The sequence below is a fragment of the Arvicola amphibius genome, chromosome 14 (genome assembly GCF_903992535.2).
Source record: "Arvicola amphibius chromosome 14, mArvAmp1.2, whole genome shotgun sequence".
NCBI lineage: Eukaryota > Metazoa > Chordata > Mammalia > Rodentia > Cricetidae > Arvicola > Arvicola amphibius.
Genome location: NC_052060.1, coordinates 5,064,527 through 5,092,449, shown reverse-complemented (window position 1 = coordinate 5,092,449; position 27,923 = coordinate 5,064,527). Strand labels below are relative to the sequence as shown.

At 44.4% G+C, this 27,923-nt stretch overlaps 2 protein-coding genes and 1 pseudogene across 2 annotated transcripts; 1 reads left to right on the top strand and 2 right to left on the bottom strand.

Moving 5' to 3' along the window:
* Window positions 1-505: 505 nt before the first annotated feature.
* Window positions 506-2,874, bottom strand: Tchhl1 (trichohyalin like 1). Its single transcript, XM_038311667.1, has 2 exons — window positions 2,734-2,874; window positions 506-2,236 (listed from the first exon to the last, which is right to left on the bottom strand). The coding sequence occupies exons 1-2, from the start codon at window positions 2,872-2,874 to the stop codon at window positions 506-508; spliced, it is 1,872 nt and encodes a 623-aa protein (XP_038167595.1).
* A 6,024-nt stretch (window positions 2,875-8,898) lies between these two features.
* LOC119801182 lies at window positions 8,899-9,336 on the top strand (annotated as a pseudogene).
* Window positions 9,337-19,962: 10,626 nt separating this feature from the next.
* On the bottom strand, window positions 19,963-25,428 carry Tchh (trichohyalin). Its single transcript, XM_038312141.1, has 3 exons — window positions 25,291-25,428; window positions 23,514-24,564; window positions 19,963-23,186 (listed from the first exon to the last, which is right to left on the bottom strand). The coding sequence occupies exons 1-3, from the start codon at window positions 25,426-25,428 to the stop codon at window positions 19,963-19,965; spliced, it is 4,413 nt and encodes a 1,470-aa protein (XP_038168069.1).
* Window positions 25,429-27,923: the final 2,495 nt, after the last annotated feature.

Here is a 27,923-nt window from a genome sequence, read left to right as displayed (position 1 = left end):
CTCCAAGTAAGGAGGCGAGCACATTGAAGAAGGCATCCAGTCTTGACTTCTGACCTCCACATACACATAGACCCACCTCATCCCACCATAAAAAAAAAGAACCGAAAGAGATGGAAGTGTTGACGCGATGTGGAGAAGGCATATTTTTAAATTTTGTGTTTTTAAAAATATACCTCTTCTAAGAGGTATAAATTAAGTGGAAAATTATGAAGCTGGGGCAGAATGCCAAGAGAAGGGCGCTCGCTGGTGCTTCGGCTTCCAGGAAACATGGTAACTGCTCCTAGGTCAATGCTAACCGTAAGAGCATCACACTCTAATTATGGTATTCGGGGAAAGAAAAAAGAAACCCACAAGTAACTGATTGTGTTTGTTTCTTTCAGTGTCGCCAAGGCGAGATGGAGAATGAAGCAAGAACTGAGCCAACAACAGAAACTGACCTTCACGTTATTTAATATCAGCATTACTTTAGCGTTCCCATCAAGCCACATAGATAAACATTTCAGACTCACTGGGCCCCTGAACCCTCTGTCTCTGGAGATTTTCTGCTTTCACCTCCTGCTGTGGACTCCTGCACCTCCTGTCCTTCTCTGGGCTGCACAGCTGCCCCTAGAGTATCTTGCTTCTCTCTAGCAGGCTGTTGCTGTTCCTCCCGGAACTGTCTGTCTTCTTGGATTGACAACACTATTGCCTTCTGCACTCTGAGGCTCTTGCCTGGTGCTCCCTGTTTCTGAGGATCTGGCTTGTTATTGTCACTTCCTTGCTTAGAATCTCCAGGGGTGTCTACCTGACTCTGCAAACCCCCTGGCACCTGTGGCTCACCTGAGTCTGAGCTGTTGCTGCCTACCTCTGGAGCCAGGTCACTCTGTGTAACTGATACCTCAGGATCATTCCCCTCACTGTGACCCTCCTTCCTGACTGGCTTGTCAGGAGTCTCGGTGGCCCTACGATTTTTCCCTTGAGATCGGTTCTCAAGTCGGGCCAGCTCCTGGGACCTTCCTTTTGTTCCCAGTGTCTCTTCAGTTGCCGGTCTGTTTTTGTTGATAAAAAATGCCTCTGCTGCATCATCCTCACTGTGTCTTGTCTTTGTTCCTGAGATGGATTCTTCCTTAATTTCAGGGAGGTTCTGATTTCCTTCTTCTGAGCTTAGCCCTTGTGTACCGGGTTCCTTCCATGGTCCTCCAAACTCTTGACACTTCTCATCTTGTGTTTGGGCTTCTGGTGTCGGAGGTCCGGTTTTTCTATCACGTTCCTTTCCCTCCTCCACCCGTTTGCCTTGAGTAGATGTTTCGCTCCCACATTGGGCAGATTGGTTCTGTGTTTCATATTTTCCTTCTTGTGCTGGAAACCCGTGAGTCTCCGATGTTCTACTCTCACCCTTGAGGTCCTCTAAATTTGTGGTTCTGGGTGGTGTTCTGCCAGCATCCTCTCCTGGTTCTTGAGTTTCAGATGTTCTAGTATCATCCGTAAGCACGATGACTTTCTGTGTCTGAGACGGTTTCCCAGCAGCAGTCCCCAGGGGCAAGTCAGTGTGCTCTGACACAACTCTGTCCTCTTTTTGTGGGAATGGATCTTGTGTTACGGAATGCTTACTCTTTTCTGTAGCCTGTTCCTCACCTTCAGAGGGCCGCTGTGCCATATGGTCCCTTACCTTGGTGTCACTTCGCTTCCTGACTGCCCTACCTCCTTCTTTGGGGACCACCTGTGTTGGACCGTGGCTCTGTTGGGACACCTCCTCTGGCATATTTCTCTGAAACTGGACTCCGTCATATTCTGTTGCTGGCACATCTTGTGCAACTTCCTGGCCATCTTGTGCGGTTTCCTGACCATCCTCTTCTGGGTGTTGGTTCTCAGGATCATGAGGCTCAGACACCTCTTGTGGCAGGTTTTGGGTCTTAATGTCTTCCCATGGGCTCATCTTATTGTGTCCACCTGCTTCACTGTCTTCATGGCTAGGCTGAGCTAATGATGCAATTTCTGGTGCAAACAGCAGCCTCTCTTGAGTTGGTTCCACCCCTACTTCCTGCTGACTGCTTCTGGTGGTTGCCCGAAGGTCCACACCATCCATCTTCTCTGACTTAGACACCAGTCTTGGTTCTGAATTTAGTAATGATGTGTCAAGATAAAAGAGGTTCAATAGGCTGAAGACTGCAAGAAGAAATTCCTCAAAGCTGATGGTGCCATCTCTGTCAGTATCCAGGAGGTTCAGCTTTCTCTCCACAGCATGGAAGATATGAGGCTGCATTGTAAACACAGAGATCAAAGATGTGGTCATGCATTCTGAGTATCTTCAGGTCTCCTGAGAATCTTTAATAAAATTTGTTTTAACCTTACTCCTCTTAACAACGAAATTGCCTTAAACAATGAGAACCCATCAATTCTGGATGTTTTTTTGTTTGCCATCTTAGCACTATGCCTAGCACTAGCAATTGTGTAACACGTGAGCCGAGGTAGAAGCATCATGGGGCTGTGACTGTGCAGCGAGGTCTGCCGCAATGAAGCAACAGTTACGTAATGGAAACCTCCTTTTCTCTGCATGACTGACTAAGCAGTTGCACAGAAGAGGCAGCTGAGACTGAGAAAATAATGTTCAAAGGCCAGTTCAAACAGAGAGACTGCCAGCCCACTCCAAGGCCAGTTCAAACAGAGAGCCTGCCAGCCAAATACAAGCGAGCAGACAGAAAGCACCACCTGCTTGGGTGTCAAAGTGGCAAAGAAGAAGAGAAAGCTCCTCACCTGAAGGAAGTTCCCAATCTCCCCCTCCAGGAGCTGTCTCAGCTCGCTGTGGGTCAGCCTTGCCTTGCTGTTGCCATCCTCACTGGCATACTTTTGGAATGTCTCAATGACACAGAAGATTCCTCTCAGGAGCCTTGACATCTTTACAAACTTGGAAGAGGCTGCAGGAAAGAGAAAGGTCGGGGCTGGAGAGATGCTCAATGGTTAAGAGAACTGGTTCTTGCAGAGGATGCAGGACATATGTGGATTCTGTTCCTAGCACCCACATGGCAGCTCGCAGCTGTCTGTAACCCAAGATTTCTCTCTCTCTCTCTCTCTCTCTCTCTCTCTCTCTCTCTCTCTGTCTCTCTCTCTCTCTCTCTCTCTCTCTCTCTCTCTCTCTCTCTCACACACACACACACACACACACACACAGGCAAAACACCAATGCACATAAAATAAGAATAAATAGATCTTTAAAATAAACAAGGCTCATCTGCCAGGATAGGCCCTTCAGAAAAAACAAACCAAGGTCATCCTTCCTGCTCCTGCCAAACTCTGCCCACAATGCCTACTGTATTCTGTATTGTAAATATTGTGTTTGCATTCAAAGAATGATTTAAGTTTTACAAGGGACATTGTGCTAAGATTAGACATAACATAGGTAGGTAATAGAAGAACAGACACTTACTTTATGCTGCAATAAACAGCAGCACTCCTGTGTTTAAAGGACACTTTCAAGAACAGAGACAAAAAGAAAGGAAAGGAGCTGAAACCTAAGTATTAACCCTCACAAATAAAGCCAATGGAGGCAGAGCGAGGCTCCGAACCCCATTTGAGAGTGTCTGTCTGCTTTCCTCTCACCTTGGCTCAGTCTAGCAAAGAACATATAACTCTCAAGTTAATAGAGCTTTTAGAAGAAAGAGGAGTCGTGTTCCGAAAAACCAACCCTGGTGTAACACATGTTTACCAAGGAACATTGCTCCATAAGAACTAAGTGATAAAACCCAGTTCTGACCCTCCCTCATTAGCTGTTATTTAATTTAATCTACCCCTCATTTTAATATAGATCTAGGTCCCATGTCTTATTAAATAGAACCTATGGAATGGGCTTTGCATTTTTCTTTTTGCAGACTGTGTCTGGGATGGCAGGATCCCAGTTTGACATCCTGAACAAGGCTGACCATCCTCTGAGCTACTGACACAGTCTCCACAGTCTCACGTACAAACAAGTGGCAGCAGAGGTCCTGGGTACTCTCTAACCTAGGAGACTTACCTCGTTCGGGAGTGAGAGGGAGAGGAATGTAGGGCAGCGGGCTGTGTGCTGCAGCAGGCACTGGGACCTTTTTATTGAGTCTCTAATTGCTTAGATAGAAGGAGACACCCTCTGGGTCTAATGACCTGATTCATCATCACCAAAGTCAGTCTCTCCTCCTTGTTCTCTGCCTTGGCTCTCCCTGCTGTGGTAACTCCAGCTAAGTCCTATCAGACTCATCAAAAAAGAAGTGGAGAGATCTTTTTTCCACTTACTGATTTTTGTAGGTTATAATTTTGAAGTATTTTTAGGGCTTCGGGGTTGGTGGATTTCTTGTTTTCTTTCTGTCTTTCTGTTCTTAACCTGAGGACATAATTATGTTTCTGGTTGACAAATCATAGGGCTGACAGGGACCTCTGAAGTCATCTGATTCTTCCCTCTGCCTGAAGTCTGGCCTCTGTTTGACCTAACCTTGAGAAAGGGGCATCAATCACTATTTAAAATAAAGCCTGCTTAATCATGGGACAAGGCTGGAGACACCGGTTGATTCAGCTGTTTTCATGTTCTCCTCTCCATGTCCAAAGGCCAAGTTAGATTAAAAACAATCTCTTGTTAGATATCCAAAACCTTGCTTACCTAAGAGGATGCTATTTTTAAAATTGATTGACAGCTGCTTTTAGAGGGCATTTTTATAATTTATTAAACTCAGACATGAGCGTCCAGATGACCATTTCTCTCTGTAATGGGGAGAGGGAGCTATGGAAGCTGAGGTAGGGTCAAAAGTGAGTCTACCATCCTCTTTGGGAAGAATGTTTTTATTGCCGTTCAGATTTGGTCTCTTCTAGAAATCCTTAATTCAGAAGAAAATTATTCTTCTCTTCTTAGATGTTTTAAACAGAAAGTGTGTTTTAAGACATCGTTCCCCCTTCTTTCAAAGGCTATAAGAAGTGAATCTATAGAAACAAGAATAAAAGATAGCTGGGTGGTGGTGGTGCACGCCTTTAATCCCAGCACTCGGGAGGCAGACGCAGGCGGATCTCAGGGAGTTTGAGGCCAGCCTGGTCTACAAGAGCTAGTTCCAGGACAGGCACCAAAGCTACAGAGAAATCTTGTCTTAAAAAACCAAAAAAGAGGATGAAGTCCTTGAAAAGATGATATTGGGAAAGTAAGTGAGAAAACAGGCTGTAGGAGGAGTTGTTACTCAGCAACTGAGTTCCCAGACAAGAGGACAAGATCGTACAAGTTAACTGAGGGCTGGGGAAACTCCACTTTGATAGTTTGTATCTTTAAACAGTTTCATCTGATAGCTTGCATCTTTAGATAGTTTCCTCTGATAGTTTGTATCTTTAAACAGTTTCTCAGCACACCCCTCCCCACAAAGAAGCCCTGCTACAGAAAGGCAGGGACAGCGTGAGGTCAGTTTGGCTTTGATTAGCTAATATTCTTTCTGTACACACTATTTTTTGAACACTGTGTCATGCACTGGTTTATTTAGTATTGAATGTGAATGTGACCTTGTTTTAGAGTGCAATGGTCAGTCTCGTGAGAAGTTGCTGAAGGAAACTGTGTCCGCGGCTCAGTTGGAAGAAAAGACAAGACTCAGAGGGGACATAAATAACTGTCTTCCAAATAGCAGCCATTTCCATGGGTGTGGAAGAGAAAGGAATGCTCATGACATATCAGGTGCTTTGCACGGGCTATCTTAAGCCTCATAGTACTTGCACATAGCTATTATCCTTTTAATAGATGGAGAAGTTAAGGCTCTTAACTGTTGAGCAACTTGGGTGGAGACATGTATCTAGTAAATGGAAGTGCCCAGATTCAGAATCTAAATGTCTCCAGAACATGTGTTGTGTGATATTTTGATCAAATTCTGACAATAAAATTTCCTTTGGATCAGAGGGCAGAGCTAGCTACTAGCTGACTAAAATTAACCTCAGAGGTTTCGGAGGACTGAGGACCAAAAAGAGACAGGCAGTAGTAAGGCAGGATCTCAGCCCTTTTGGATGGAGGAAGGGAAGCAATAAGAGGTCACTGGTTGCTTCTCCATTGCTTCTCTGATCATTCAGGTTCTTACCCTAATATCTGACTCCCAATTTTTTATTGATAATTAGATAAATACAACACATATGACTCCATCTCCCTATGCTGTGCAATGCAGAGACTCACTGAGGCTGAAAGATTACAGATTGCATGGTTGGAACTTTCTAGAAGCCAGACTCTAGTTCTTCTTCAGGCAGGACCATGAGGGGTATGTCCATTCACCTAGATGATGGGACTGATCTAATGGGAGCTCACCAAGGCCAACTGGACTGGGCCTGATGGAGCATGTGATCAAACCAGACTCTCTGAAAGTGGCTGCCGAGGAGGGCTGACTAAGAAGCCAAGGACAATGGCACTGGGTTTTGATTCTACTCTATGTACTGGCTTTGTGGGAACCTAGTCTGTTTGGATCCTCACCTTCCTAGACCCGGATGGAGGGGGGATGAACTTGGACTTCCCACAGGGCAGGGAACCCTGACTGCTCCTTGGACTGGAGAGGGAGGGGGAGGGGGGATGGAGGGAGGGGAAGGGAAATGGGAGGAGGGGAGGAGGTGAAAATTTGTAAAATTATATAATTTAATAAAAAAAGAAAGGAAGAAAGAAAGAATTTTCTAATGAGTAGAGTTGTCTAGACTGAGAAGTACCTCTCCTAAAGCATGAGTTCTCTGTTTCTGGATCTGTTCACAGAGAGACCGCATCATTAGGTTATGGGAAAGCCAAGTCATGGGAAGAGTAAGTAGTTCTTGCGAAAACACATGACACCATGTTCAGCATTCAGCAAGTTTAGTTAGCTTGGGGACAATACCAACAGCAGCCTCCTGCTGATGAGGCGTCAGATTCCAAAGACCAAATCGTATCCACATTATTTACTATTGCATGACATTGTACCCTGGCCAGAAACCTTTTATTTTATTTATTTTAATACTTACATATGTACATATGTGCTTGTATGCATAAATAAGATTTTTGCATACAGAAGTCAAAAAAAGGGCACTGGGTCCCCTGAAGCTGTAGTTGTGAGCTGCCTAATGTGGCTATGGGAACTTAGCTTTGTAAGGTCCTTTAGCCCCTGAGCTACCTTTCCAGTCATTTCACCTATAAATGTATATGACTTTAAGATTCTTGTTCCCATTAAAAAAGGCTAAGGCTGTCTTTTGCCTTCTTTCTGAACACCACGAGAGAAGGCTTATACTCCCTTATATAGTGATTCTTGTCCCAGTGCCTACTAAAAACCATGTTATTTATTGATATTCACACTCTGAGAGGTGACTTAGAGTATGCTGGCAGAGCAGGAAGCAGGCTTTATTTATTTAGTTATTGTATCTGTGTTTAAAAGTCTTTAGACTATAGTACAGTAAGCCACAGATACCTCTACTATGACGGGGAAAAAAAAGAACCTGGTGGCCCTGTCTCGTCTTAAACAGATCTCTGGAATCATCCCTAGGTAATGTTCTTACCCCTCTAATTTTAAGTATGAGATAGAAATGAGAAGGGATGAGGGAAAGGAGAGGGAGGTTAAATGGGGGAGGGGCAGAGACAAGAAGGGGGAGGAAACCTGAGAACTATTTCTCCTAAAAGGTAACCACTGGCGTCTTGAGTAAAAACATCAAGTAGAACATATATGATAGCTACTTTGGAAAGAATGGCCAATGAAATAATTTATAATTTTTAATGATTATAATAATGGAAAGTTTGGCGATAAGTGAAGGTTTCAGTTTGTGTTTATATTTTCACAATCTTATTTTACTTATTCTCAACGTAATGAAAGCTTATTTAAGATTGTGGTATACTGAAGTAATATATGCTCTTAAAAGTATTTTTACAGCGATGTTTATTCTCTCTGTTTCCTTCTTCCTGCCCTCATCTCAGGTGTGTGTGTGGCCGGGTACAGCACACCTGTAGCAGCCAGAGCTCTCTCCTTCCATCACACGAATTCTGGGGCTCCAACGCAGGCCACCAGACTCGGCAGCAGGCACCTTCACTCACTGAGCCGCCTCACCCTCTCAACAACGTATGTTTTTATTGTCCTGCCTAGGAGTCGCTAAAATAAACGTCTTAACTTAAAAAAAAAAATCCTTTTATTTACATAAAATTTCGAAAAATATATAAACATTTATAAAATAAAATATGAAACTAGATAAGCTGGAACCATGGGGAAACTAGGGGAATCCTGACTGAGTGAGACTTCAGCGCAGAGGTAGAGAATGGACATGCGGGGTGGGGGTGGGTGTCCGTGACCGCAGTGGGGAGAGGGCCCAGAGGGAGGTGTTTTCTGGAGGCTGCAGAAGTGAGGACAGATCATGCCGTTCAATGCTGAACTCAGAGCTGGGGGACGAGGTGGATGTAAATAAAGGGACATTTCTAAGTGGTTAATCTCCCTCTCCCTTCTCTAGCTTGTTTTATTGTGGAAGGGTATGGTATATATTGAATGCGTATTTGTTAGCTTTACCAAGAAGTGATATGTTAGAGTGTTATAGAGTTTCTGATCTGAGTACTGTAGTAACTTCATGCCCCTCCTCCTCCGTTGTCCAGCATACACCACAGACAAGTGGGCACTTACTATCTAACCTTCTGGGTACAGTTTTTTTCCCTAGTAAATTAGTAACTGGTTCTTCCCAGAAGGAATTAAACATCTTTGAGAAATGTTAAATGTAAGATTATTGGAGATGGGACTCTACCCAGATAAGAGAGAAATACAGTGCTCTATTAGCATTTGTTAAACAACCCTTAGACTGACTGAGAGCTAAAACACCTAATATGGAAAGATTTGAGCTCTCTAGGAAAACTTGTTCCATTGTGACATTTGGGTGTGTGGGGACTCTGCAGTCAGCTAGCCACATTGTGGGGGAAGGGCTGAGAGATTGCCTAAAGTCACAGCCACGGGGAAGATGGTGGGCAATTCACTGTTGCCTTTCCAGAAGGAATGGTTTATGTCTTTGTTCTTTTCCTAAACTCCCAGTTGGCTTCACACTTTATCTTGCGTGGGCTTTCATTCCGGAATCTTGGCAAAACTCTTTAGGCATAACTTACTGGCCTCAAAAATACTGGTGCTGTCGCATTGCCTGTCTGCCTCCTTACTGCTGCTGTGATTGGCTATGTCCTCTCATTTGGAATCAACATGGTGAGTGCCTCTCCACTCAGCTCCATTCACACCATCACAGATAACTATGCTAAAAAGCCAGCAGTGGAAGAGCTACCAAGAAGATACCATCCCAGCATCAACTGATGTTTCTATTCAAGAAGTGAACAAAATGTCCTTCCCCGAAGCCAACCGAACTGTGTGTAAACATCTTAAACCAAACATTTACAAGTTTGCGGGTGAATAGTTTTGAACATAATTATATCGACTGTCCTTTTAATACCTAATATTGATGTGTAAAAACATAAAAGTTGGTTTCTTAGATTGAGTTTAATTAGTATTGTAAATATTTACAATTGCATTTTTGATTGACAGAATGAGTAAAATGTCACATGCTACTATTTAAAAAGTACTTGAACATTGCAAACTTTATCCAACCCTGTCACAAATTTTGTGAAAACAGGCCTGTTAATGCATATTAGAAGAAACCTGTTATCCTTTTATTGATATAAGTGAGCCAGTAGGAATATTTAAATGCATGAATGTCAGTAGTAAAGAACAGGATAGGAAAACTGAAAGATATAATTCAGAAAGCAAGACAGAAGTTTAAAAACTCAAGTTACGGATTGGCAAGATGGTGCAGTGGGTAAAGACACCTGCTACCATGCTTGATTCTCTTCCTGCACCCCACATGGTGGAGGAAAAGAATTGATAGCTATGAGTTGTCCTCTGAACTCCATGGATACAACCAGCATGAGATTTCACCTCCTCCAATAAACAAATAAATAAGTGTAGGAAAATATCTATTACTTAATATAGAAACAATTTTTAAAATTTTTATGCTTATGTGTATGTCACTCACTGTGGTGGTGAATAGGTATGACACCCACAGACTCATGTGTTTGGATCCTGGCTCATAGGCAGTGGTGCTACTAGGAAGTGTGATCTTATTGGAGTAGGTGTTACCTTGTAGGAAGAAGTGTGTCACTGTGGGGTGGACTTTGAGGTCTCATATGCTCTAGCTACACCCAGAAGACAATCTCTCCTTCTGCTGCCTGCGTTCAAGATGTAGAACCCTTAGCAGCTTCTCCAGCACCATGTCTGCCTTCATACCGCGGTGTCCCACTGTGATAATACCCTGAAACTGTAAGCCATCCCAATTAGATGTTTCCTTTATAAGAGTTGCTGCGGTCGTAGCGTCTCTTGACAGCAACAGAAACCCAAACTAAGACACTCACTGAATGTTATATATGTGTACATGTGTTCAGGTGCCTGCAGAAGCCAGAAGAGACACGGAATCCTCTAGAACTGGAATTACAAGCAGTTGCAAGTTGTTCCATATGAGGGCTGGGAACCCAACCCAGGTCCTCTACAAGAACAGCCAGAGCTCTTAACTGCTGAGCCATTTCCCCAGACCCAATAGTTTTTTATTTTTGAGGAACTCCCTTTATTGGCTCACCCTGACATTGTATCAGAGCTCCCTTTTCTTTACTTACTCCTCCACACTGGACATCTTTTTGCCTTTTATTTAATCCATGTAAAGAGCTAGGTGCAGCAGTGCACACCAGTATACTCAGAGGGGGGATGGGGGTGGGGTATGTGAGCCATAGGTTCAGTGAAAGACAATTCTCAGTCAGTCAATAAAACAATACACAAATAAGGTGGAGACTGATTGATGAAGACATACTTATGTCCACCTCTAGCTTCCACTTCCATAAAGGCAAGTGAGCATCCCCTGGGGCATATCTCACACACACACACACACACACACACACACACACACACACACACACACACACACAGCATTTCTCTGAAGAGTGGGCCTACAAGTGGGGAAGAACTCTTATTGATTTCTCTGAATAGTGGGCCTACAAGTGGGGAAGAACTCTTATTGGCTGCTTCACAAGATTTCCCCTACTATGTATTGTCACTTACATTCTGAACTAACTTAAAGTGGCTTCTCACGTGAATGGCTGATTACTGAGCACACAGGTAAATGCGCATTTGTCACCCATCCCTCTTAGCAAGCACTTTGTGTGCCTCAACTGCATCTTCCCAGTTGCATTTGAATTGCCTGGGAGAAGAGCTTAGTTATAGACTCTTGGGGCCATTGCTCTTCTAAAACACCGGGAAAGAAAGGCCACTTAGGTTAGAACTAGACAGGCTGGAGTAAAAAGCAGCCTCCACCACTTACGGCCCACGCATTGCCGGTCTTTACATTTCACTCTGCAGGTCCGTTTTTCATCCTGTATCACTTTCGGTCCATGCATCACCAATCTTTACATTTTATTCTTTATGTCCGTTTTTCATCCTGTATCACTTTCGGTCCATGCATCACTGGTGTCTCTACATGTTACTCTGCACATCTGTTTTTCATCTTGTTTTCTTTCTAAATTTTTTACTTTTAAAAATGCTTCAATGTATATGCAATAGTCTGTCATATGAGTAGATGTTTGATAGTGTACCTAATTACCTATTTGGGGATATTTTGATGGTTTCCAACTTTTTATTATTATAAACCATGACAAAATGCATACCTAGTGAGTAAGTCTCTGTGAACATTGTGTTCAGATTTACAAAGTCATCGACTCCTCCAAATTACCCCTTAACAAGTCATTCTTACCAAGAACAATATTGTAAATGAAATGGTTGATGTTTGTTATAGCTAACACATCATTTTATACTTGAATAGAAAACTGTTTGTGTAGGTTGTGCAAGCACTTAATAGTATGTATACTATTATGTATGTGTGTTACGTATGTATGTATAATCAGTGTGTACAGTTAGTTTATGCTCACACTCCATAATCAGGTGATTATGAAATAACTTTGAACAAATGAGAGACTCTGTGGGGTTCAACTTGGCATTTAATTTATCATCTGGCCTTCACTAAATTTCAACAGTGTCTTAAATTTGATTACTGTAGCCACAAATAAGGAAAGGAGAGTAAACTATCTGGACTCCCAAGACTGTAGTGAGAAAGTAAGCATATCTCACACTTGACCACTGTTGTGCGCCAGGCCAGCTCACTGTCTGGAGTGTAGAAAGACAAGATTGAGGGAAGTCTCCCGAAATGAGGGCACCAGAATGGAAAGGACTGGGTTTATTCCTACCTCTAATTTTACCATGGGGCTTTCTTCCTGAAGATTTCGTATTTTCATGACTATTTGGCTTTCTTCCTGCAGATTTAGTATTTTCATGACCATTGAACTAGACAATGGGCATCACCCTTATTTATTGATTATCTACCTTATGTTTTAAACAGGTTATTTTTACTCTTCATAATCTTCATAATCCCGAAGTCTAGGATTATCATAAGGATACCGAAACTGAATAGATTATATAAAGTTATATCTTTTTAAAAAAATACATATTTATTTATTTTCTCTCTCTCTCTCTCTCTGTGTGTGTGTGTGTGTGTATGTGTGTGTGTGCATGTGATCATGCTTGCATGCCTATGCCTCAGCATTTGTGTGGAGTTCAGAAAGCAACTTGTGGAGTTTATTCTTTTCTTTTACCATGTTAAGTTCCAAGGATCAAATCAGGCCATCAGACTTGATGGGTGTATATTTAAGATTGTTTAATAAAATGTGATCATCTCCTCTCCTTTCTACTTCACCCTCTTTTTGTTAGTCCTTACACCAAAGCATTAAAACAAACTCGGGTCCCATCACATATCTCGACCACATCTAACTTCCTTTCTCCCCTTCATAGTTCACGTCCTTGTAAGACTTGTCCTCTTATTGTGGAGTCTGTACACTATGTGGAGATGTTTTGCTGCAATTGGTGTCATAAACAGTCGAGTGCCCCATAGCTAGGCAGGAGAGGATAGGCAGCCAAGACTCGTTAAATGTAGATTTAAAAATATGGGTTAATTAAGTTATAAGAGCTAGTTGAAAACAAGACTAGCTAAAGGCCAAGCTTTCATAATTAATAATTAGTTTTCATTTTATTTTTGGGGAGCTGGCTGGCCATAGAAAAACATCTTCCCATGCTTTTATTTATTGAAGCATGATCCTAATTAGCCTTATCGATGAAAAACTCTGAGCCAGATATCAGGGTAAAAGTTGAAATAGCAAAGAAACAGGAGCAGCCATTAAAAACTTTTTACCTCTCTCTGTAGAGATTTCCAGATCTCTATGGTTAACTAGCTAGCTCTGTCCTCTGATCTCCAGGCAAGCTTTATTTGTCAGAACACAAACAAAATATCACACAACAGTTTATTTTCCTTGTATTCCCTGTCTTTCTTTCTTTCTTTCTTTCTTTCTTTCTTTCTTTCTTTCTTTCTCTTTTCTTTCTTTTTTTTTTTTAGATAACATTTCTCTGTGTAACAGTCCTAGTTGTCCTGGAACTAGCTCTTGTAGATCAGGCTGGCCTCGAACTCACAGAGATCTGCATGCTTCTGCCTCCCAAATGCTGGAATTAAAGGCATGCACCACCAGCACATGGCTTGATAACTCTCTTTTTACAGTCTGTCCTTTTCTAGCTTTTGTGACACCAGGTGACTTGAAATTCACCTAGTTTCTACTCTCCCACTTGTGCCAGCTATGTAAAGTTAAGAAGGCTTATCGTAATTATAAACTTTTCAAATTCCAGTCTAAAGCGTTAAATGTGATTTTTTTCTAGTGATAGAGTTCATATATTTCCTCAGAACTTCACAGAGCCATGTTGCTTATTGTTCATCATGGGAAAAACATTCAAAATAAAAAATGTCCAAATTATTGTCTTATAGCAATCATATTAGGAAATGAAACATGTAGAAAGCCAACTGAAGAAGAATATTGTAATCAATTAATAGATGGTAAAGATAGCATACCTTTTTGTGTTTGTTTTTCTTTTCTTATTTGTTGTTGGGTTTTTTGTTTGTTTGTTTGTTTTTTATATCAGGGTCTTAGTGTGTAACTCTGACTGTCCTGGAACTCCTTCCATAGAGCAAGCTGTCTTCAAACTCACAGAAATCCATCTGCCTCTGCCTCCCAAGCCCTAGGATAAAGGCATGTGCCACTACAGTCAGTTAAAGATAATGTATCTGAGAGTTTCAATGGAGAGAAACATTGTGTGTTAGGGTGGTTAGTATAAGTCAGGGTCTCTGGCCTCCATCTTTGGAGCCCCACCCCCCCACTCGCCTGTCCCTGTGCCCGCCAAGCCTTGACCCCTCCCTGGAGGAGGGTCAAGACAGCCTGCCAAAATCTTGACCACTCCTCCAGTCTATTTAAACTGCTTTCCTGCTAGGTCTCTTCTTCTCCCCCTGGTGGTCGCATTCGGGGCTTCCCGATTCCCCCTCGGGCGAACGGGCAGGAATCCCATTAAACCTGGATATTTTTTAATTTGGCTTGTTGTGATTTGGCTTGATTGGGATTTTTAGTGTCGGCAGAGAGCTCGCGTTAGGAAAATTCCTAACAGTTAAATTTCAATCTAGATCATGAATTGACTAGAAATTTCCCTTGGATACAGGTGGAGAGGAGGCATACCTTGTAAGTACCATAATTCTACCATAAGCCTATGAAGCAAGGACAGTCTATGCTGTCCTAAGAATTAAGTTTGAGCATATAGTTGGCCCCAAAGATACTGTGAGATCCAAGGTTGAGAAGATGGTGGATACTGGATTGAAGCAGCCAGTCATTAAGTTAAAAACTCAAGTCCTGTATTTTATCTTGCTGAAAACGTGGCACATTTCTTAAAAAGAAATAATAAAAATTAAATTCTATGAGGTTTTGTAATTTGAGTGCTTGCCATTACCAGCCTCAGGGTTCCAAAAATGATAAATGGTTGGAATCTTTTGAACGTGTTTTAGATTACTGCATATGACTCTCAGTTCTTTACTAGCAAGGCAATGTGCTCATTATATGTTACATAGATTATCATCTCCAGAAGATTATAGGTCCAGTATACTTGCTGAAAGAATATCTCACAATTATCATGACTGAATGCTCATATTAGCTGTGTGTAATTACGGTAGATGATGGAGCAAGACACGCCTGATGGTGAACGCTGATGGCTCTCGAAGTTTTGTTGGAATGGAGTAAATCTGAGGACTAAATTTTCTCCTTAGAAAAGAGTGAGCATGATCAAATGCACAGAGTGAGGCTGTAAAGCGGCAGGGTCAACATCTTTGACAGTGAGAGGATTAAAGGAAATGAAGTAGTTTAAAATGGTCTCTTAATGAATAAACCTGGGTGATAAGAAGGAGCTCTGGGATGGTCTGGGGAGACAAACAGGGGAATTCAGGGATGTTCGGCTGGGGAAATAAAATCTTTGAAGCTGAAATAGATTCTCAGGACCACTACAGTCAATTAAGTCTTTCTCTTGTTTTCTGTTAGGTAACCCTAGGAGCTGGGGGTGGGAGTAATTAGAGTCGCTCTGAGAGACCCAATGGAACATGTCCAGTGCTCCAGTTAAAAAGAACTCTTTTTGAGTCTGTAGACAAAGTTAACCTGGCCTCAGGCTCCTGATTCTTCTGCCCCTGCCTCTCAAATAGAATGTAATTTTTTCAATCCTAGGGATAATGTTGATGGAATATAAATCAATGGAAACCCAGAAAGCCCAATATGCTTACACAAGACCTCAAAATAGTGAAGTGAAGGAAGAGCCCAGAACTGCTACTTCTTCCCTGCATGTGTATCTCCTGGAACAGTGTTTTGCACAGGTCATGAGATCAATAACTATTTACTGACTGAATGGTGAATGAATGAACTCTTACAGGATTATTTTTATGGTATCATAGAACCTCTGAGTTCTGAAGCTTGAGAAACACCTTGTTTTGCTTTGTGATATTTTAACTGGTGCTACACATAAAAATATAATGCCAAATTCTAATTTTCCAGCTAAATTTTACTCTTAACAGATCTTTCTTTCAGTTCTGGACTTGTACCATAATTTATTTTCTGCAGATGTTGCTCTCCTGCATTATTTGAAGGTTGTAAGAGTTTGGCCTGCTAAGTAGAATCTGATAATTATGCAACAAAAAAATTAATCAACCAAGCAAGACCTGTTTGCACAATTGCTAAGAATAAAGATGGTAATACAGGAGCTTGCCTAGCAATGGATCACAACTCTACCTTATATAATGTATTTGTGTCCAGGCCGTCATAATGAAGTACCACAGAGACTTAAATAAATTTATTTTTTCTGAGTCCATAAGGCTTGAAGACCAAGACCCAGATGTCAGCCCGATTGACTACTGAGAATTATAAGGAAGGGGTCTCTTCATACCTTCACCCTTGATGACCTTCTTTTTGTGTTTTCATATCTCTCTGCTACTGTTTGTGCCTGTGTTCAAGTTTTTGTACTGTGAGGATAACAGTCATATCAGATTAGAACCCAAACTAATATCCTCATTTTAATTACCTCTTTAAACATTGCATCTCCAAATAAGGGCATATCTCAAGTTACTGAATGTTTATAATTCAACATATAAACCCATGTGTGTGTTTGTGTGTGTGTGTGTGTGTGTGTGTGTGTGTGAGAGAGAGAGAGAGAGAGAGAGAGAGAGAGAGAGAGAGGGAGAGAGAGACACGGAAGGAGAGGGAGGGAGAGGGAGGGAGGAAGGAAGGAAAGAAGAGAGAGACGTGGAGAGCCACTTTTTTTAAATCACATCATATTAAACTCTTGTATGGCATTTTCCTCTGAGTTGAAGCTTTTCCTCCAGGAAGGAACAAGAGGCTTATGAACCTCAGAAGGTTTATAAGAAAAACTTCTCTCCACCAGTCTTGAAAAACAGAAACTTGGGAGACTCTTGAGGAGCAGTAGTATAAAAGGAAGCATATTTCTCCCCAGTACTATAAAAAGAAGGAAGCACTTGTTGGGGAAAGAGACTGGCCAGCAGAACTGCAGAGAGAAGACATTGCTGGACCACCCACGAACCTGCCTGCTAGCTATGTTGAAAGCCCCAGAGTCGCAGCTTTGGTGATCTTTTTTGCATGTCGGGGAAAGGATTCTTAATGATGTAGCTGCTTTTGGGTCACCTCTTCTGCTACTAAGCTACTCCTCACCCAGATCCCTGTTAGTAACTTCCTAAAAACCCACTGGCTCATCAAGTTTGACATTGGTGCAAGTCTTTCTTTGACCTGTTCCAGTTCTGGGATGAATAGATGAATGGTGCCACCCCAGGAAAAGTCTGTCACACAACAATTCTCCATCCTAGTTCCCATTAGCAGTTGAAACAATGTTCCTAGAACTTCTAGCTTGAAGTTAAGCATGCAACTGCCCAATAACATCAAGGTCCTGCCCTGACAGGTACAGCATTTGGCTGTGACAAGATGGTTGGCCTCTAACTTTGCCTGCCACTTTGCTAAGAGTAGCTAGGGAGTGGGGCTTTACCAACACACTTGTCAAGAAAGAACATCATTAAAAATTGATGAAACAATAGTTTCTTCTGTGGAAACCAGTTTTCTTCATTTGTAAAGTGCTGTAGGAGGTCTGAATGGCTTCAATCTCTGTTGAACTGTAGCTTGACTGATGAGTATAATATTCTGAACCTGGGGATTTATAAGAGGCATCTTTCATGAGGATCCTAGGAAAATTAATGAATTTCTTCTGGGGCTTCAGTAAAGAACTTAAGAAAAAAATGTATGTGGGGAAAATGGTTTTAGAATTAGAAATAGTTTGAAAGAACAAAAGGATTCCTTATCTATGTTTCTGATGAACATCTTCCAGTTGTGTGAAAATGTGAGAGAGTCTGTACTCCTTACAGTCAAGGGCCTCCTTATTCAACCAGATGATACTCAGGAGCCACAGGCTTAGCCTCCTTAGCCTTAACCATTGGCTGATGTGTTGACTATAGCTTTAGGGCAATTTCCAAGAGTCTCACAATTAAAAAAGTGATATTCTTTTTCCTTTATTTTTTCTTTATTTCTTTCTTTTTAAAACTAAGATAGCTTTTTTTGTGTATCCCTAGCTGTCCTGGAACTTACTCTGTAGACCAGGCTGGTCTCGAACTCAGAGATCCTCATGCCTTTGCCTCCTGAGTGCTGGGATTAAAGGCGGGCACCACCAATGCCTGGCTGTGATATTCTTGATAAGGTCCTTTATAATTTTTTCCCTAGTAACTCAACTAAATAATACAGTTCAGCAGGAAGCACAGGGGTGTCTGCATTGTGAGATGGCAACGTGACATTTGTATTAATTACTATTTAGCATTTTCTGATTCAGGCACCTCCTGGACTATGTTGCTTAAATCCCTGGGACACTAATTGGGTCTACAGAGCTTGGAAATTTTAGGTCATGTTCCATCACTGGCTTAGACACAACATATCTGCTCCATTATAGAAGGAAATAGTAACAAACACTGGAAGTGCCATATTTGTTGTGAGCAGTGTGAGTCACTGCAAGAAGGGGTATGGAAAGAGGCAACATCAAGAAGAAAACTCTTGGAGAGTCTGATATTGGAAATGCATGAAGAGTCCCCTTAACTTTGTGCAACACTCAGGGAACACTTCTTGGCCCCCAGGCAAGACAGGTGTTTACAGGATTTTGAGTAGGTTCCCTCTAAACCAACATGTACAAAAGTAGTAATATTCTCCAACCCAACAAAACTTGGGGCAATGGACCAGAACTCTACAAATGACAGCAGTTATAACTTGGAGGTGTTTGAGAAACACCTTGCTTCTGCTTTGTAAGACTTTCAGTGGTGCTAAGCATAAAAATATAATGCCAAATTCTAATACTTTTTGTCCAAGTATTACTCTTAAATAATATAGAAGTCTTCTTAGTTGGGAAAAATTTGTAGGAAAAATTGAAGATTCTCTCCACCTTTTTTTTTTTAAATATTTGGACATAGCTGATAGTAAAAATACTATGTGATTATATATGCATTTCCAGATTAGACATGCAGTATGATAGGCACATAATTAAAACAGACAAGGATAATTATTTGCCAAACATTTATTGATTTTTTTTTAACAGATCAATTGTTTCAACAAGAATGTCTTTAAGGTAGTATAAAGCCTCAAATGATTGTGGGCTATGTCTAGTCATGAGACTTCTATAAATTTGCCCTCTGTTTATACATCTTCCCCTTTCCTTCTTCCATCACTTTCTGAACTCTTTTTGGACCTAAACAAGAAAGATGTTTACAGGGTCTTGAGTAGGTTCCCTCTAAACCAACATGTACAAAAGTAGTAATATTCTCAAACCCAACAAAACTTGGGGAAGTGGAACAGAACTCTACAAATCACAGCAGTTTTAAATTGGAGTTGTTTGAGAAACACCTTGCTTCTGCTTCATGAAATTTTAAGTGGTGCTAAGTATAAAATTATAATGCCAAAAATAATTTCATGCCCAAGTCTTTCTCTTAAGAGAGATTTCTTTCAGTTATGAACTGATTTCACATGGTATTTTTCGCATAAATCACCCCTTGCAAATATGAGGGTTGTCAAAATTATGCAAGAAAAAGATCGAGAAAACTGTTTGGAGGTAAAGACAAATGAGATTTAGTTCGAAGAAAATGTCAACTTAAACTTATAAAAATGAGGGTTCCCAACATGATCTACCACTAAAAATAGTGGCTCAACTATTTTGAATATCAAATTGTTACATTATTCTTGTTAGCTATGAAGGCAATAAATCAATGTGCTCCTCAAACAAAATTCCTTTTAAAAAATTAAATGACTTCTTTTGAAAAGTGCGCACCACATCTGCACTAAAGAACAAAGACATCTTGCAATAAAGAACTACCCCAGACAGAATAAGAGACAGGAACAGAAAGAAATGAAATAGGTATAGTTTAAGATTCCGGAAAAGGCATTCTAAGATCAGAGAGTTTTCCCACAACCAGAAACACATGAGTTATCATTTGATACCCAGTGTTTCTCATCTTCTTTTGCTTGAAAAAGAAACATTTCTTTGGCTGGTGCCAGGACGCTAGCAGCATCCTTTAAGGGCGGTATTGAGACCTCTGCTCTTGGATGTACTCATAGAGAGGGCTGGAACGCACCGGGACGTTGGCAAACTGGCGCGTGCCAGTCTCCAAGGCTTGGCGGCGCCTCTGCTCCTCCTGCCTACGGATCCGCTCCTCTTGAAATTTCCTCTCCCGCTCTTGGCGACGTCTTTGTTCCTCTTCCTGACGTCTTTCTTGTTCCTGACGACGACGAATCGTATCCCTGGCAAACTGATTCTCAGCCGAGTACTGCCCATCTCGTTTCTGCCTCCTCAGCTGCAGTTCTTCACGTTCCTGGCGCTGCTGCTTCTCCTCCCGGAATTCCCTGTCGCGCTCTTGGCGAAGCTGTTGCTCTCGTTCCTGGTGGCGACGCTGCTGTTCCTCAAAGCGAAGCTGTTCTTCCTCGAGTTCTTGGCGGCGCCGCTGATGCCCCTCTTTTTCATTCCGGAGCTCTGGTTCCCCGCGGAATCTCTGGTCGCGCTCCTGACTGCGTTCTTCTTCCTCACGGAATTTCCTGTCACGTTCCTGGCGTCTCCGCTGCTCTTCCTGGAGTTCCTGGCGGAGCTCTTCTTCCTCACGGAGTTTTCTGTCCCGCCTGAGCTCTTCTTCCCGGCGGAACTTTCTGTCACGTTCCTGTCCACGCTGCCGCTCTGCCTCGCGCTCCCTGCGAAGCTGCTCCTCCACTCTCAGCTTTCGGTCTCGCAGCTGCTCTTCCTCCAGTTCCTGCAGGCGCTCTTCTTCCCTGAGGACTTTCCTGTCACGCTCCTGGCGTCTCAGCTGCTCTTCCTCCAGTTCCTGCAAGCGCTCTTCTTCCTGGCGAAGTTTCCTCTCACGCTCCTGGCGTCTAGGCTGCTCTTCCTCTAGTTCCTGCAGGCGCTCTTCCCGACGGAGTTTCCTGTCTCTTTCCTGGAGCCTCTGCTGCTCTTCCTCCAGTTCCTGCAGGCGCTCTTCTTCCCGACGGAGTTTCCTGTCTCTTTCCTGTCGCCTCAGCTGCTCTTCTTCCAGTTCCTGCAGGCGCTCTTCTTCCTCCTGGAGTTTTCTGTCGCGCCTGAGCTCTTGTTCCCGGCGGAACTTTCTATCCCTCGGCTGCTCATCCTCTAGTTCCTGGCGGAATTCTTGTTCCCGGCGGAATTTTCCGTCACGTTCCTGTCCACGCTGCCGCTCTGCCTCGCGCTCCCTGCGAAGCTGCTCCTCCACCCTCAGCTTTCGGTCTCGCAGCTGCTCTTCCTCCAGTTCCTGCAGGCGCTCTTCTTCCCGACGGAGTTTTCTGTCACGCCTGAGCTCTTGTTCCCGGAGGAACTTCCTGTCCTGCAACTGCTCTTCCTCGAGCTCCTGCAGGCGCTCTTCTTCCCGGCGGAGTTTCCTTTCACGTTCCTGGCGCCTCAGCTGCTCTTCCTCACGCTGCTCCTGGCGAAGCTGTTGTTCCTGGCGGGATCTTCTGTCACGTTCCTGTCGCCTCAGCTGCTCTTCCTCGAGCTCCTGCAGGCGCTCTTCTTCCCTTCGGAGTTTCCTGTCACGTTGCTGACGGAGCTGCTCTTCCTCCCGGAGCTGCTCCTCCTCACGCCGCTGCTGGCGACGCTCTTGTTCCTGGCGGAATCTTCTGTCCTCACGCTCAGGTCGCCTCAGCTGATCTTCCTCAAGCTCCTGACGGCGCTCTTGATCCCGGCGGAGCTTCCTGTCACGTTCCTGTCGCCTCAGCTGCTCTTCCTCCAGTTCCTGCAGGCGCTCTTGATCCCGACGGACTTTCCTGTCACGTTCCTGTCGCCTCAGCTGCTCTTCCTCCAGTTCCTGCAGGCGCTCTTCTTCCCGGCGGAGCTTCCTGTCACGTTCCTGTCGCCTCAGCTGCTCTTCCTCCAGTTCCTGCAGGCGCTCTTCTTCCCGGCGGAGTTTCCTTTCACGTTCCTGGCGCCTCAGCTGCTCTTCCTCACGCTGCTCCTGGCGAAGCTGTTGTTCCTGGCGGGATCTTCTGTCACGTTCCTGTCGCCTCAGCTGCTCTTCCTCGAGCTCCTGCAGGCGCTCTTCTTCCCTTCGGAGTTTCCTGTCACGTTGCTGACGGAGCTGCTCTTCTTCCCGGAGCTGCTCCTCCTCACGCCGCTGCTGGCGACGCTCTTGTTCCTGGCGGAATCTTCTGTCCTCACGCTCAGGTCGCCTCAGCTGATCTTCCTCAAGCTCCCGACGGCGCTCTTGATCCCGGCGGAGCTTCCTGTCACGTTCCTGTCGCCTCAGCGGCTCTTCCTCCAGTTCCTGCAGGCGCTCTTCTTCCCTGCGGACTTTCCTGTCACGTTCCTGGCGCCTCAGCTGCTCTTCCTCGAGCTCCTGCAGGCGCTCTTGATCCCGGCGGACTTTCCTGTCACGCTCCTGGCGTCTTAGCTGCTCTTCCTCCAGTTCCTGCAAGCGCTCTTCTTCCCGGCGGAGTTTCCTGTCTCTTTGCTGTCGTTGCTGACGGAGCTGCTCTTCTTCCCGGAGCTGCTCCTCCTCACACCGCTGCTGGCGGCGCTCTTGTTCCTCACGGGATTTTCTGTCGCGCTCCTGCCGAAGTTCTTTCTCCTGTTCTTGGCGGCGCAGCTCCTCCTCCTGGAACTGTCTCTCTTCTCGTCTTTGCCTCAGCTCTTCCCGCTCCTTCCGCAGCTGCCTTTCCTCCTCAAGGAACTTTCCGTCCCTCTCCTGTGGCCGTCTCCTCGAGTCTCTCAGGAGCTGCTCTTCCTCCCGGAGCCTCTCGCCTCGTCGTGCGGCTTCCCGTTGGCGCTCTCGCTGCAGCTGCTCTTCCTCTAGGAACTGCCGGTCGCGCTGCTGTCGCCGCCGCCTTTCCTGCTCCAGCTCTCGCTTCTCTTCTGCTTCGTCTTGCAGAGGCCGCCGATCCTGACGTGAGCGTCTTTCATGCTCCAGAGAATCCTCCAGCTGGCGGATCTGTTCTCCATCCTCCCTGCGTTTGGAGAAGAGCCTGCGGCCACGAGCTTCAGTTTCTTTCTCTGGTTGCCACTGCCACTTCAGATCCCTACGCTGACCTTCGTCTCTCAGCCTCTGCAGGTCCTCCTCTTGATACTGCCTCTCCTGCTGCAGGCGCCTTCTTTCTCTCCGCAGCCGCCCTTCCTCCTGCTGCAGCCGCTCTTCCTCCTGCTGCAGGTCCTCCTCTTGAAACTGCCTCTCCTGCTGCAGGCGCCTTCTTTCCCTATGCAGCTGCTCTTCGTCTCGCTGCAGCTGCTCTTCGTCCCGCTGCAGCTGCTCTGCCTCCCGCTGCAGCTGCTCTTCCTCGCGCTGCAAGTCGTTCTCTTTGCGATCCTGCCTCTCCTGCTGCAGGCGCCTCCTTTCCTTCCGCAGCCGTTCTTCCTGCTGCTGCAGCCGCTCTTCCTCCCGTTGCAGCTGCTCTGCCTCCCGCTGCAGCTGCTCTTCCTCGCGCTGCACGTCGTTCTCCTTGCGATACTGCCTCTCCTGCTGCAGGCGCCTCCTTTCCTTCTGCAGCCGTTCTTCCTCCCGCTGCAGTTGCTCCTCCTCTCGCCGCAGCTGCTCCTCCTCCTGCCGCAGCTGCTCTTCCTCCTGCTGCAGCCGCTCTTCCTCCTGGCGGTATTTTCTGTCCCGCTGTCGGCGCTGCTGAGCCTCTTCTTGCAGCAGCCGCTCCTCCCGCAGCACTTCCTCCCTCTGCTGCCTGGCGCTGGGTTTGGCGTACAGCCTGCTGCGCCTTTGGCTTTCTTCCTGCAGTTGCCTGCGCTCTTCCTGGCGACGCCTCTGGCGTTCCTCTAGGAGGCTGTCCTGGAGCTCTGCTAGCTGCTGCTCCTCCTCCCGGAAGCGCTGCTCCTCTGTCTGGCGCCTCTGCGACCGCTGCTGCTGCTCCAAGCGTTCCTCCTCCTCCTCCTGGGCTCGCTGCCTTCGGAGCTCCCGGGACCGCTGCTCCTGCTCCCGGAGCTGACGCTCTTCCGGCTCCTGTCTGCTGGGCCTGGCGTAGACTTTGTTCTGACGGGCTTCGGCCTCGCTTTCGAGCTGCCTCTGCCACCTCCGGGTGAGACTCTGGGGCTCCCGGAGTTGCGTCTGCTCCTCGTCCTCCTCAGCCACTAACTCCTGCTCGCGCCTAAGCTGGGGGTCGCGCAGCTCCTGTCGCCCGCGCTTCTGCAGCCGTCTCTCTTCCCTCTGCTGCCTGCTCCTGAGTTCTTGCCTTTGCTGTTCCTCTTCCTCGGAAAACTCTTCAGCATCAGGACCCTGGCTCCAGCTTAGAGGCTCTTTCTCCGCCAGGCGCTCCTCCAGTTCCTGCAGTTCTCGCCTCTGCTGTCTCTCCTCCAGTCTCTCCTGCCTCCTGCTCTGCTCTTCAGCGCGCTCCTCCTGCTCACGTCTCTTCTGCCAGCTTCGGCGCCCGGCTTCTTCGTCCTGTTGTACGTCCCGGGGCTCGAATCTCCTTTGGTCTTCTTGCCTGCGATCTTGTGACAGGCTCCTCTTCTCTCTAGGCAGGGCTGTCTTTTCATCTAGCCCTACGGCCTGATTGAGAGCGGAATAGCAAGCTTGAGCAAGCTTGAAAAGGAACAGGAGGAATTCGTTGAAATCAACACGGCCATTGGAGTCCCGATCCAGGAGTTCTAGGATCACATCTACCGTCTCAGGGTCATGTGGTCTCTATGAAAGATTAAAGCAAAGGTTTTATAATTAATTATTTACACGTAGTAAGCTTTCACTCTCACACTTATTTATGTTGTGCTGAGATCAGGAGATATTTAGTGTAATTAGAAAATGCTTAGTGCATGTTGTCTTGCTTTCTCATACGATATGTAGACAACTCATGTCAAAGCATACACAGTTGGAAATTTTTGTAATTGTTTGCTGATCAAAACAACAAATTCTTTCTAGATAGCTGAATAAGAATGAATTTGTCCTTTTATTGATCAATAAAATGAAATTTATGAAGATTTCCAAAGGACATTTTTGTTTGAAAAAGCCAATACTCAGATTTAATTTGTATTCTGTGTTTGAAGAACTAAGATATTTACAGCAACACCATTTTAGTCGAGAAACAGGCAGATTTCAGTTACTGAAAGTTGGGAACAGAAAAGTTCCTTCAAGTCTATTAACTTGATTAGGTACCATTAGTGGTAATGCCCTATTAATTAACACTTCATTCCCATTAACAGTCTCACCAAGTCTATTAAATACATGCTATTAACTTCTTTAGTACTCAGATTACAACACCAATTTAAATACCTCAGGCTCTAAAATGAATGATGATGTAATGTAGACCTGTCATATTGAAAAATCCATTTTAATCAATATTCTTTGCTCTGGTCTTTCTTGGGAAGAAAGTGATAGCCCCACATTCATAGCTGTCTTTTCCTGGTTAGATCTTACCTGGAGGACATCCCCAAGTTCCCTTTCAAGGAGGTTCTTCAGGTCTTTCTTGCTCAGTGATGCCCCATCACAGCTATGTGAGGCATAATGATCGAAAACTTCAGCGATGTCAATAACGCTTCTTAGAAGTGGAGACATGTTTTCTTTCCTTCAGATTCAAGTAAACCTAGAACAGTAAGATAGGATTCGGAATCAAGCCTCTGCTTCTGACTTTAGGGAGACTTGACCCACACCGATTTAGACAGGTCTTTACTCTTTCCACTAGTAGTTGAAATATCAACTTGCATTTTACCCCTCAATATTGTATTCTAAAAGAGGAAGAGAAACGCTGAAAAATTCTAAGCCAAGGAAATCATCTTCAACGCATGTTACAGTCAGCTTTTCATTGTCCGTCACTGTGAAATCTCCACGTCCTCCTCCCTTTTTTGTTTCAGCATATTTCAGAGCAGATAGTGAAGAGATGAGGGTAAGAATCTCAATTCTATATGCTGCTACTCATAGCAACCCCTAAAGCTGAGCAAAAAGGGTAGGTAAAAGCCAAGGAGTGTGTGAAAGAAGGGCTTGAGCATCGTTAAAAATAAATATGTATAGACAATTGTGTCTGCAAAAACCTGGCAACAAACAGAACAGTGAAAAGGAGATGTGAATTATTCCTTAAATGCAGAGCCCATAAGAGACTACTTCATGTCATCAATTCTAAGTTTACAGAGTGCTTCCCCATCAAAATAAAACATTGTAATAGTTAGGTACAGCAAGGCAGAAAAGCAGAATGCATGTTGCCTGAATCAACTTAGGTGTACTATGGGTATTCATATCTTCTGTTACTGAAGTTATTTGAGAGATCCTGATTGATGAAACAGAGTCAATGTGTCAAACAAACCTGGAGAACTTTGAATAATCTTGGACTTAATGCTGGCATTTGTTAAATACAAATAAATCATTTCAATGTTGGTGTTGTAAGGGGGGGGGACTCTGGGAATGTATCTCCGAGGTAGAGTGAGTGTTAGTATGTGCAAAGTAATGTGTTTAATTTTCAGTATTGCCAAGACAAAGCAAAACCCACGGCCACAGAAAAACCTTGTCCACTGATACACTGGTGTTAAAAGAATACTTGGATGGCTTTGCTGGCTGACTGCATAGTAGGTAGGTCACTTGGCTGAGTTCTTTATCATCATCTGTCTTCAACACCTCACATACCAACTCAGATGTGAACTGTATGAAGATCCCAGTGTCATAAAAAAGAGATCAGGGGGTTTGCACACTCTAGGCATGAGAGTTTTTCAGAAAGGTGAGCCTCATAAGAGGCACACGTGATAGTTTTTGATGTGTGTTAGTACCGGGTTCAGAGTCTTGAGAGAACTACTGCTATTCAAGTGATGGATCCAACCATAGAAAGATGGGACAAGCCAAGAATGCTGGCTGCCCAGAGGCAGAGGTAGGCTGCTTTCTGTGAGTTCAAGACCAGCCTGCTCTGCATAGTCTAGGCTAGGCAGGGCTAAACAGCGAGACCTCATCAAAAAAAAAAGAAGAAGAAGAAGAAGAAGAAGAAGAAGAAGAAGAAGAAGAAGAAGAAGAAGAAGAAGAAGGGGGAGGAGGAGATGGAATAGGTGAGATTTTGCCAACACTGGAAGGCAGAGATCCCTCCGGAGCATAGGACCTACCTTCATTTCCCCAACATGTACTACCACAGCTAGAAAATGAAGAATCAAATAGAAGAACGCCATTCCCCAGAAGGGAACTTACCCACTTCACCAGAGGAAGAAGTCAAGTGCTTGCTCGCTGACACTGCTGGCAAGTGTGCTAGCTAACTGGGAGTCGGGCCTTTTATAGGGGTTGTAATTGTGCCCTGGGGAGCAACTTAGGAAGGCGACACCCACTCTGTGGGGCGACCTGATTCATTCAAATCCCAGCTCCACCTCTGTCTCCAGGAATGGCTTGTTTATCTCATTATTTGCTCACGTAGCTATTTGGACAGGGTTCACAGGACTTGCCTCCTGACTGCATACTGGCCCCACCTAACACGAAAAGGTAGAATATTTGGCAGATTTTCTAATTTTCTTTCACTGTTAAAATAAAAAAAACCATTAAAACAAAGGCGATGAATGTTCCGAATCTTGATTTATTGTGACTTCATCAAAAATCTTTAGTCATTTATTTTTAAGATTTAATTTTGTGTGTGTGTGTGTGCGCGCGCGCGCGCGCGTACACATGCATGTACACATATGAGTACAGATGCCTATGGAGGCCAGATGTGTCAGATTCCCCTGGGACCGGCCACACAACATGGACACTAGGAATCAAATTTAGGAACTTTGCAAGAGCAGTAAGTGCTCTTAACTGCTGAGCCATATTTCTAACCCCTTAAACCATTTATTTTATGTAAACTACGAACTCTAGGTAAACAGGAACTTTGCCATAACTGGATGAAAAGCAGCTAACTTCTGTGCGGCATGCAGAGGAGCATGAAGAGATGACCATAGCCCTACCTGGAGCACCTTGACGAGGGTGAGAGGCACCGTGTTTCTCTTCTAAAAATTCAGATGGGAAATTTATTTTACATTTGTATTCTTCAGTTTATCCTACAGGTGAGGGACTGCTTTCTAAGCAAAAATTTTGGAGAGAGCCTTAAAATA

Excerpts from the sequence above, each read along its gene's own strand:
- Tchh (XM_038312141.1), bottom strand. The coding sequence starts at position 25,428 with ATGTCTCCACTTCTAAGAAGCGTTATTGACATCGCTGAAGTTTTCGAT. Across the intron at positions 24,565-25,290 it reads AACTTGGGGATGTCCTCCAG|AGACCACATGACCCTGAGAC; the intron begins GTAAGATCTAAC and ends AATCTTTCATAG. Across the intron at positions 23,187-23,513 it reads AAAATACCGCCAGGAGGAAG|AGCTGCAGCGGGACGAAGAG; the intron begins AGCGGCTGCAGC and ends GGGAGGCAGAGC.
- Tchhl1 (XM_038311667.1), bottom strand. The coding sequence starts at position 2,874 with ATGTCAAGGCTCCTGAGAGGAATCTTCTGTGTCATTGAGACATTCCAA. Across the intron at positions 2,237-2,733 it reads AGATTGGGAACTTCCTTCAG|CCTCATATCTTCCATGCTGT; the intron begins GTGAGGAGCTTT and ends TTTACAATGCAG.